At 35.3% G+C, this 11,866-nt stretch overlaps 1 protein-coding gene across 1 annotated transcript; it reads left to right on the forward strand.

Moving 5' to 3' along the window:
- The first annotated feature begins 5,405 nt into the window (after nt 1-5,405).
- On the forward strand, nt 5,406-6,395 carry LOC131276792 (olfactory receptor 7A10-like). The gene has a single exon (XM_058290363.1). The coding sequence runs from the start codon at nt 5,406-5,408 to the stop codon at nt 6,393-6,395; it is 990 nt and encodes a 329-aa protein (XP_058146346.1).
- Nucleotides 6,396-11,866: the final 5,471 nt, after the last annotated feature.

Here is an 11,866-nt window from a genome sequence, read left to right on the forward strand (position 1 = left end):
ATAACCCACTGAATGGATTGGGGGAAAGTGTAAGCTACAATGTAAACTATTCTCTATATGGTGCAGTAGTGCTCCAAAATGTATTCACCAAATGCAATGAATGTGCCACAGTCATGAAAGTGGTTGTTGTGAGAGGAGTGAGGTGACGGGGATGTGGGATATATGGGAGCCTCTTATATTTTTTGATGTAACATGTAAAATAAACAAATAAAATTAAATTAAATTTTAAAAAGTACTTCTTTTATTTAATGATCATTGAAGTGAAAGGGAGGGAAAAGTGGAACATGAATCAGACAAGTTTGGCAGCAGCCAAATAACAGAGAGCCTTGTGTTTTGTCCCAAATATGTATCTTCATGTTTGAAGTTTTTGGAGCATTAATGCAGCTATTTTAGACTATTTTGTTCATAAATAGTGTAACCCTGTCAAAAGCTCTCATGGATCAGGTGAATATTTCAGTTGTCAAAACACCAGAGAGATGATGAGGACTGGAAACAGCACAGTAGACATGGAGAAGGAAATTTGGGGTTGAGTCTGGGTGAGGTTTAATCAGTATTTTAAAATATTCCCTATTAAATCTAAGCACAATGTCAGATATTTTATATTCATTGTTTTATTCAATTACTTTATGAAATGGCTTCACCATTCTGTTCTAAATTGACAAAGAAGGGCAGACTCTCAGCAGTGTGATATTCTCGTCCAAGACTTGGAATTGTGTTTGGAATGACTTGGAGTTTGATACACCTAGGATTTTGCATTTCATCAATACTTTTATTTCCTCATAAACTATAATTTAGAACAGTATTGAATGTATTTAAAAATTCAAGAATAGTAGAGTCTCCAAAATTGCTCACCCCTTTCCTCCTATTACTGCCAACTCCCATACAAAATAATGATTGTTATGGAAAAATGATTTTCTAAAGTCATTTAATGAAGGAGCTGAAGGCAAGATAATGGGAGGCATTTCCTGACATTCTCTATCTTCATCCTCTTCTGTTTGCAAAGGTTCTAAAACAGATTTAATTACAATCAAAGTGGGCGAGATAGTAATAGGAGCAGAACACCTCATACAGGTAATTTTTCTAACACTTTTCCCTTTTTTCCCAGTCTCCTAATTCTAAACTCCCTATTGTTAGGAAGCACGAGCAATATTGTTCTATAATCTGTAAGAGTTACAAAATACAAGGCTCAATTACCTTAGCTCCTTTTCCTTTTAGAAGTTGTTTCAAGAGACATAAATATGGGTGATATTTTGAGGAACTGTCTCTGTTTCCAATCATAACCCTGCAAAACCACACCAGAGAGTCCTTACTTATTGAGGACTTGGAATGCTTTCTGTGCCCCTCCTGGCTTTATGCTATTACACAAAATTTTAGTTTCACCCAAATGAGCCTTCCGTTCAGGCCCCACATTGGGTGCCTGTTGCTGAGGACCAGCTCAGCAATAGGTTTGCTTGAAGGAAAGGTGATGCAGAACTTACAGAAATAAAGGACAAAGAGAAACACAAGAGAGGAACCAAGGATGGAACCAGGGCGCTCACAGCTTCTGGAACTGAGAACCTTGACCCTAGTTTCCACATCATCTTTATTAGGAACTCCAAAGCAGGTATTCCTCATCAGCATGGCAATGTTTACAATAACTGGGGACAAATGCAACAAATAGGGAACAGATAAGCCAGTTTCCCACAACAAAAATTACATTTACTTGTCATAAATTCTTACTTCCTTTGTGATGGGGACAACTTCTCAGTTTTCATGACTGGATAGTTTTGAGAAGTCTGGGACAGGTCTTTTTAAATGTATCCCTCATTTGGAATTTGTATGATGTTCTTCTCAAGCTGAGATTATAATTATTTTTACAAGGAAAACTCCGGAGATAAAGTGCCATTTTCATCACATCATATCCAGGTTGCATCTTACCAATATGATTTATCACCTTCGATGATAACTTTGATCAACAGTGTTTTGAGATTTTCCTACAAAAATTTCCTCAGTTCTCTGCCTTTCCCTATATCACCTGTGAAAACAATTCACTATGTGAAGCCCACATTCAGGAGTGCATTTATGCTCCACATCCTTGAGCATGCAATGTCTACATAACTTATTGAAATTCTTCTGCATGGGTAGTTGCCTCTTAGTTATTTAATCAACTATTTGTTTATATCAGTATTTACTCATGACATTTATTTTATACTTTGAGCTGTAATACAATATAACATTTTTCTTAATCTGTTTCTTCCAATGTTGGCCATAGAGGCTCTTTCCTTCATGCCATCAGTACATTTGATATTATACCCACAATTGGGCGTTTTATTTTAGCTCTTGTTTAATTTCTGGTATTGGAAGTTGTCCAGGCCCTTCTTGTACAATTCTATTCACAATACTGCAATCAGTTATTACAGCCAGAGAGCTCTTCTTAGAGAATTGTGTTAATGTCCAATGTTTGTGATTTACATGCACCATGCTACTGATCATACCTGTCGAGACTGTAAGGAAATATATGTGTGTGCACTAAAATGTGTATATACATATATCTAAATATTTCAATGTGCAAGCCTCTCTATCTCTATTCACTTTCACGAGTTCATACTAATGTGTCTAACTGTAAACCATGACCACATAATACAGTCCAGCTTCCTCCCTTTGTTTACCTGTAACCTCCCATTCCACAGTGAGAAACATATTCCTTCCATCTGTTAGACATTTACTTCACTGCTTGATATCAGTGAACATATATAGAATTAGAAGAGTTGTTAACCCAAATCATGGGGGGATATAACTCTATAACTAGAGTACAGTACTAACACACAGTATCCATTCACTTCATTTTACAGACTCCATTCATATCCATTATTACTATTTCAGCAGCTTTTTCCTGCATAAACTTCCAAGAGTGTATGTCATAGACTGTAATACAGTTAGGTTGTTTTTGAACATTTTGCATTTGATCATAGAATTCTCTTGAACTATTGAATATATATTTTTCATACATTAACATTTACTCCTTGTATTGTCATGTTCAATTTGTTTTTACAAGTGCACAATATCATTGTTTGACAATTAAAGTATTGTACAGAATAGTTTCACACATCTAACAGCTCTTGTATAATTCACCTTTTCAACCTTCCTCCTCTCTCCTTAAATCCCTCACAACCATTCTATTTTCGGTTCTTCTGCCTTATCCAGGTCATGTAATTGGAATTATATATATATATATATATATATATATATATAATATATAGAGAGAGCATTTTTAGGTAGTTTCTTTAACATGAATCATTTGAGATTCAGCCTTTCTTTTGTAACTGGATGGACTGTTTCATTTTTATCATTGACTAATATTCCTCTTTAAGAGATACAGCACAGTGTGTTTATCTACTCACTTACTGAAGTAAAACTTCATTGCTTTCAGGTTTTGGAGAGTATAAATAAAATTCCTATAAAAATTCATATGTGTTTTTTTGTGTGGGGAATTGTGTTTTCAAATAAGCTCCATCTATAACTATGAGGATGATTGCTGGGTTATATGGTAAAATTGGGTTTAGTTTTACAAGAAATTGCTCAACTGTCTTCTGTCTGTAACATTTGGTTTATTTTGTATTTTCACTAGCAACGAATGACACTTATATTGCTTGATATCATCATAAGCTATTACTATTGTCCGTGTTTAGGTGTTTATTTATTTTAATAAGCATGTGATAATATATCATTGCAGTTTTAATTTTACATTTCATTAATGACAAATAGTTTTGAGCATCTTTTGGCATATGTTTATTTGACAATTATGCATGTTCTTGGTTAAGATTCTGCTTAGATATTTTGCCCATTTTTAAAAGGCTGTCTGCATTCTTATTGTTGTGTGTTAAGTGTTCTGTCTATTTTTAATACAAATAATTTGTATGTGTTTTGCAAATATTTTTGCCAAGTCTATTGATTCTCTTTTCATTCCCTTACCAATGACTTTCACAGAAGAGATGTTTTGCATTTTAAAAATGTATAACTTACACAGTTTCTTTTACCATGCATAGTCTTTTGGCTGCTATAACTGAACACTCATCGACAAACCAATGACACTTCATTTTCATTTATGTTTCCTTCTAGAAATTTCATACTTCACATTGTACATATAATTGTGTCATTCACATTGAGTTAATTTATGTAATATATACAATCTGTGTCTAATTTCCTTTAAGTCTGCACATTTGCATGCCATTGTTCCATCAAAATTTGCTAAAAAGCCTATGCTTTCTCCTTCGAATTGACTTTTCTCCTTGTCACAGATAACCAGACGGCATTTGTGTGTATCTATTTCGCGGCTCTCTAACATTAGTTTATATGTTTATTTCAACAAGGCAATAGTGTTTAATCACTTTATTATTGTATATCTTGATAGCAGTTAGTGTGAAGAACAACATTCTTGTTCTTCAGTATTGTTTAGGTTAGCTAGGAAGTATCAAGTAAAATATTTCCTAAAACTTTCATTATCTTCTTTAGTATTATATTAGTTTTCTATGTTTTTTATCCTTCCATGTGAATTTTACAATTAATTTTTCAATATCCTAAAAATTATTTGCTAGCATTTAGACCTGGAATGAGTTGAACATAAGATCAGGTTGGACTGAATGGATTGGGAGAGACTGTAAACTGCAAAACAATCTGTAATGCATGCTGTGTAGCAGTGCTCCAAAATGTATTCATCAAATGCAATGAATGCACCACACTAATGAAAGAAGTCGTTGATGTGGGAGGAGTGGAAGGTGTGGGGATTGGGGTATATGGGAACCTCATATTTTTTAATGTAACATTACGTGTGATCTAGGTTTCTTTTTTAAAAAAGATCAGTTTGGAAAGAAACCACATGTTTATAATACAGTGTCTATTTTACTTAAACCAGATTACCTCTAATCATTTAATTAATTACTTTCATCTTTTTATTGAACTAACTTATATAAAACTTAATATTTTCCTTTTTATTCATTTTCAAGTATTAAATTTTGCAATATCAATTATATTTGGAATATTGTGCAAACATCACTAATATCCATTACCCCAAGGTTTTCTTCATAAGGTACAAAATGAGCAGTCAAAATGTTTACTGATTATAATCAATTCTAAAAGAAATTTTAATGTAAAGTATTACTGTGAGAAAATGTTCACAATTATGGACAAGGATAGCAAGTTAGAAATAGCATGAATGAGATGAAGGAGTATTTGTTTTCCCTGGTATATTCACGTAAAGGGTTCTTTCTTTCTCTCTTTTTATCTATCAATCTATCTATCTATCTATGTAATAAAAATCATTAACTTAATGAGTTTGCAAACTTTATAACTTATGAGAATTTGCTGCTTCCTGCTTGTGGCTTAATCTGTATTTCTCTGCTCTCTTTTCCAGTAATATCATCAGCTACATGGAACGAGAAATCCAAACATACGTTTCAGAATTTATCCTCCTGGGTCTCTCAGAAGATACTGAAGTGCAGCCATTTCTCTTTGGACTGTTCTTGATTATGTGCATGGTCACTTTCATTGGTAACCTGCTCATCATCCTGGCCATCATCTCAGACTCCCACTTCCACACACCCACGTATTTCTTCCTCTCTAACTTGTCTTTCACAGATATCTGTTTCACCTCCACCACTGTCCCAAAGATGCTACTGAACTTCCAGACAGAAAGTAAAATTATAACCTATGAAACCTGCATCATCCAGATGTATTTTTTCATGCTTTTTGGACAATTAGATAACTACCTTTTGACTTTGATGGCCTATGACCGCTTTGTGGCCATCTGTCACCCTCTGCAATACACAGTCATCATGAACCCACAGCTCTGTGCACTCCTGCTGCTGGCATGCTGGTTATTGAGTGTTTTAGTGTCTCTATTACATGGCTTACTGGTTTTGAGGTTATCTTTTTGTACAGTGTTGGAAATCCCCCATTTTTTCTGTGAAATTAATCAGGTTATCCAACTTGCTTGTTCTGACATCTTCCTCAATGAATTAGTGCTGTATATTGCATTTGAACTTCTGGCTGTTATTCCACTCACTGGAATCCTTTTCTCTTACTCTAAGATTGTATCCTCCATTTTGAGAATTTCAACACCTGGGGGAAAGCATAAAGCTTTTTCTACTTGTGGGTCTCATCTCTCAGTAACGTCCTTGCTTTATGGTACATGTCTTGGAGTGTATCTTAGTTCTGCTGCTACTCAAAACCCAAGAGCAAGTGGAATAGCCTCAGTGATGTACACGGTGGTCACTCCCATGCTCAACCCCTTTATCTATAGTCTTAGAAACAAGGACATAAAGCTTGCCTTTAAAAAAGCTGAAAAACACTCTTCCGATAAAAGAATCATTTGTCTCAAATTTAGAAAAATGCCCCTGATTAACAGAATTGAAAACTGAGAGATCAAAATTTAGATACTCTCATAAGTGTATAGAAAAAAATATGTTACTTGCCAAATTTTCAGCATTCTACTTCTTTAAATTTTATTTACCAAATCCACCTCTTTCTTCCATATTTTATTTTATTTTTTTACTTTTTTTATTGACTTTGTAATAATATTACATTAAAAAATATATATATATGAGGTCCCATTGAACCCTACCACCCCCACCCCACCACTCCCCCCCCCCCCACCACTCCCCCCCCCCCCAGCAACACTCCTTCCCATCATCATGACATATCCATTGCATTTGGCAAGTACATCTTTGGGCACCTCTGCACCTCCTGGTCAATGGTCCACATCATGGCCCATACTCTCCCCCATTCCATCCAGTGGGCCTTGTGAGGATTTACAATGTCCAGTGATTGCCCTGAAGCACCATCCAGGGCAGCTCCATGTCCCAAAGACGCCTCCACCTTTCATCTCTTCCTGCCTTTCCCCATACCCTTCAGCCATCATGTCCACTTTTCTCAATCCAATGCCACCTTTTCTATGTGGACATTGGATTGGTTGTGTCCATTGCACCTCTATGTCAAGAGGAGGCTCAGATTCCACATGGATGCTGGATGCAATCCTCCCACTTTCAGTTGTAATCACTCTAGGCTGCATGGTGTGGTGGTTGTCCTTCTTCAACTCCATCTTAGCTGAGTGTGGTGAGCCCAATAAGTCAGATTGTAGGTGCTGGAGTCTGTTGAGGCTCAGGACCTGGCTATCACATTGTCAGTCCAGAGATTCAAATCCCCTAAATATATCTTAAACCCCGACACTAACTGCACCTCGAGCACATTAGCATGAAAGTCTTATGAAGAGAGATCCCATCTGAGTCCAGATTCATCACACATAAACACCAGTTCCAAAGAGGGGACATCTGACCTGGTAGTTAACCCCATTGGCCATGACCATAACTCCCATGGATCTCTTTAGCCCTCGAAGGAACCGATATCTGGGGGTTGTATCTGCTTTATCTGTCTCTCAGACTCTGCTCAGTTGTGCATAAGGGCAATCCTTCTGACAGCCTCCAGACTCTTTTTTAGAGACTCGTAGCCATATAAACTCATTTCTCCTTTCCATTTCCCCCTTACATTAGGTCAAACAGCATTTTAAAGTCATGTTATTTTATGTAGACAGGGATATTCCACTGACCACATTGAACCTTCCGTATGAGGTCATTTTCCAGTTGCATCATCAGTTGGTAGTTGATAGTGGTCCCTCGGTGCCAGGGAGGCTCATCCCCGGGTGTCATGTCCCACGCTGGGGGGAAGGCATTGCATTTACATGCTGAGTTTGGCTTCGAGACTGGCCACATTTGTGTAACATGAAGGCTGACAGGAGGAAATTCCCAGGCACAATGCTGGTCTAGGCCTTGTTCTTATTTTAGGCTTATCAGTTCACAAGCATAGTCATTAGCATCAGGGGCTCACTGTTGAACCCTCACTCCCTCCCAGTTCCCGCTGCTGCACCAGGGAGACTGTCGCTGCTCCCCTAAGGACCACGACAGAGCACCACTGTCCAGGAACCCAGTACCCCCCCTGCTGTGGTTTTTAATTGTTGCCACTATGAGTATATCCAAACATTGCCATGTACCCTGAACATACGTTCTGTACAGCTCCCTGTCAGCCATATATCCCTTGTCAATGGTAACCCATACCAGTATTTCTGCATTGCCTTTGTTGAACCACTCTGTGATCCAGAACTCCCTGAAATTTGAAGCCCCATGTTTTATTTTGAATCAAATAGTCTCTCTTATAGTATTCTCTAGAATCAGTATTAAAGTCAGAAACAGTTGCCTGAATTTTCAGAAGGAAAATAGTTAATATATGTAATTTGGTATTTATAAAATTGTCAGAGATACCAGAAGGATAAAGGTGTACTGCAGTTGCTGCCAGGACAAAGCAACCGCTTTTTGAAAAAGTGTCAAAATCGATTTTGTAGATACATATTGACAAACTTACAATTCATTCAATTTCTACAATCAACTGTATTTGCAATAATCCCATATTTGTGCATTTACTACTTTTATCATTATTAGAGCATTTTCATTATTTAAATAATTCTAATAAAAAATGAGGAAACAAGAGAATTCCACACCTCTCAATCTCTCTATATTTCCTCCACAGCATAGAGTTGATGTTTCTAGTTATTCTATCCAAAGTGTATAATCAATGGTTTTTAGTATTATCTCAGTGTTGTATATTCATCATCTCAAAAATTTTAGAACAATTTCATTAAACAAGAAAGGAATACTCCACATCACTTATCATTCCTAACTCAGATTTCCATAACCACTACTGTACATGCATCTTTATAAATTGAATTATAATTACATTTTATATAAATGAAATTATACAATATATAGTTTCTGGTCTCCACTTATTATAATGTTTTGGGCTATTTTGTATGATATTAATAATTTGTACTGTATACTTACATTTGTACAGCGTCAAAAAAATGGTCTTATATATGCAATTGTACTCATATTCATTTCTCATAGTATATTTATACTTCACATGGTAAATTTAATTCATAATAGGGCAATCAGAAAGCATTTGCCCTTTGGTGTTAGGCTTGCTTCACTCAACATAATGTCCTCCAGGTTCATCCATATTTCCATGTTTCACAACTTCATTTATTCTTAGTGCTACACAATATTCTATCATTTGTATAATCCACAATGTGTTTATCCATTCTTCAGTTGTTGGACAACAGGGTTGTTTCCATTTTTTGGTTTTTGTGAATAACACAACTAGGAACATTGATGTGCAGATATCTGTTCATTTCACTGCTTTCCATTCTTTTATTTATATACCTAGGAATGGCATTGCCAGGTACTATGGCAAGTCTATATATATTCAACTTTTGAGGGAACTGCCAAACAGTCCTCTACAGTGGCTGTATGATTCTACATTCCCATCAACATTGAATAAGTATTCATATCTCTCCACATCCTCTCCAACATTTACAGTTTTCCAACTTTAATAGCAGGCAGTCTAACAGCTGTTAAATGATATCTCATTGTGCTTCTGATTTGCATTTCCCTAACCTCTAGCAATACTGAACATTTTTTCATGGCTTTCTTTGGCATTTGTATTTCTCCTTCGGAAATTTTTTTTCAAATTTTTTGCTCAATTTTTGATCAGATATTTTCTCTTTTTATTGTTGAGTTGTATGATCCCCTTATAAAGAATGGGTATTAAGCCCTTATCAGATATGCGATTTCCAAATATTTTCTCCCACTGTGTTGCTTGCTTTTTCAACATTTTGACAAAGTCTTTTGAGGTTGAAAAGTGCTGAAGTTTGAGGATGCAACTTTTTTTTTTTTTTGGTGCTCATGCTTTGGGTATAAGATTTAAGAAACTACCACCTACCACAAAATCTTGAAGATGTTTTCCAAAATTTTCTTCTAGGAATTTTATGGTTGTTGTTTTGATATTTAAATCATTGATCTATTTTGAGTTAGTTTTTGTGTAAGTTGTGAAATCAGGGTTTCCTTTCTTTCTTTTGGGTAAGTATATCCAGTTCTCCCTGAAACATTTACGGAATAGCATGTTCTGACCCAGGTGAGTGAGCTTAACAGCCTTGTCAAAATTGTTGGACTGACTGTAGAAATGAGGTTCAATTTTTGAGTCTTGACTCAGTTCCTTTTGTCTGCCTGTTCTTATGGCAGTTTCATGTTGTTTTTACCATTGTAGCTAAATAATATGTTTTAAAATCATGAAGTGAGAGTCCTCCAACTTTGTTCTTTTTAAAGACACTTTGGCTATTAGGGGTCACATATCCTTTGCAAATATTGAACACTACCTTTGTGGTTTCCACAAAAAAGGTTGTGGTTTTTATTGGGATTACATTGAATTCGTAAATCAGTTTGGGTAAAATTGATATTTTAATATTTATTCTTCCAATCATGAACAAAGAATGTCCTTCCATTTAAGTTGTCTTCAGTTTCTTTTAGCAGTGATTTGTAGTTTTCTGAATACAAGATTTTTATGTCCTTGGTTAACTTTATTCTTAAAAATTTGATTGATCACTATAATAAATAGAATTATTTCTGATCTCTTCCTCAGATTGCATATCAGTAGTGTATAGAAGCGCTGTTGATTTTTGCATATTAACCTTGTATCTGAACACTTTCCTGAACTTGTCTATTAATTCTAGTAGCTTTGATGTGGTTTTTACAGGATTTCCTAGATAAAGTATCATGTTTTCAGAGAATAGTGAAAGTTTTACTTCTTCTCCTATTTGGGTGCCCTTTATTTCTTTGACTATCCTAATTGATCTAGCTAGAAATTTTAGCACAATATTGAATAATAATGGTATCAGTCAGCATCCTTATCTTGTTCCTGTTCTCAATGGAAAAGCTATCAATCTTTCACCATTAAATACAAAGTTAGCTGTAGTATTTTCATATATGTGCATCAACATATTAAGGAAGTGTCCTATTCCTATCTTTTAGAGTGCTTTTATCAAGAAAGGTACAGTAATTTGTCAAATGCCTTTTCTCCATTAATTGAGAGGATCATGTGATTTTTCTTCTTCAATTTGTCAATGTGGTTTACTGAAATAATTGATTTTCTTGTGTTGAGCCACACTTGCTTACCTGGGATAAAGCCAACTTGATCATGGTGTATAATTCTTTTAACGTGCTTTTGGATTCTGTTTGGAAGGATTTTGTTGAGGATATATCCATCTATAATTATTAGAGGTATTCATCTGTAATTTTCTTTTTTCATAGTATCTTTATCCTGTTTAGGTATTAGGGTAATGCTGGCTTCATAGAATGAGTTTGGTAGTATTCTTTCCTGTGCAATTTCTGGGAAGAACTTGAGAAAGTCAGTATTAGTTCATCTTTGAAGGATTGGTAGACTTCATCTGTGAAGCCATCTCTTTCTAGGCTTTTCATCTTGGGACGTTTTTGATGAGTGCTTCCATGTCTTCACTTGTGATTGGTTTGTTGAGGTCTTGTATTTCTTCTATACTCAGTGTAGGTGGATCATGTGTTTCCAGGAACTCACAAATCTCATCTACATTTTCCAGTTGTTGTTTTTTTTATTTTTGGCATACAGTTGTTCATAGTATCCTCTTACGATTTCTCTTTTTTCTGGGGGTCAGTGTTAATGTTCCCCCTCTCATTTCTCATTTTACATTTGTGTCTTCTCTCTTCTCTTCTTTGTCAATCTGGAAAGGATTTCTTAACTTTGTTGAATTTCTCAAAGAACCAACTTTTGGTTTTGTTATGTTAATGTTTAATTGCTTTTGATTTCATTTATTTCTGTCCTGTTATTTTCTACTTATTTACTTCAGCTTGGTGTGGGTTAGTTTGCTGTTATTTTTCTAGTCCTTCCAGATGTGTAGTTAGATCATCAATTTTGGCTCTTTCTTCTTTTTTATTGTTTTTATTTTTTTATTATGAAATTGTGTTTTTTAAGGTACATA

Source organism: Dasypus novemcinctus, chromosome 30 (assembly GCF_030445035.2).
Source record: "Dasypus novemcinctus isolate mDasNov1 chromosome 30, mDasNov1.1.hap2, whole genome shotgun sequence".
Lineage (NCBI taxonomy): Eukaryota > Metazoa > Chordata > Mammalia > Cingulata > Dasypodidae > Dasypus > Dasypus novemcinctus.

Coding starts and splice junctions, on each gene's coding strand:
- LOC131276792 (XM_058290363.1), top strand. CDS start 5,406: ATGGAACGAGAAATCCAAACATACGTTTCAGAATTTATCCTCCTGGGT.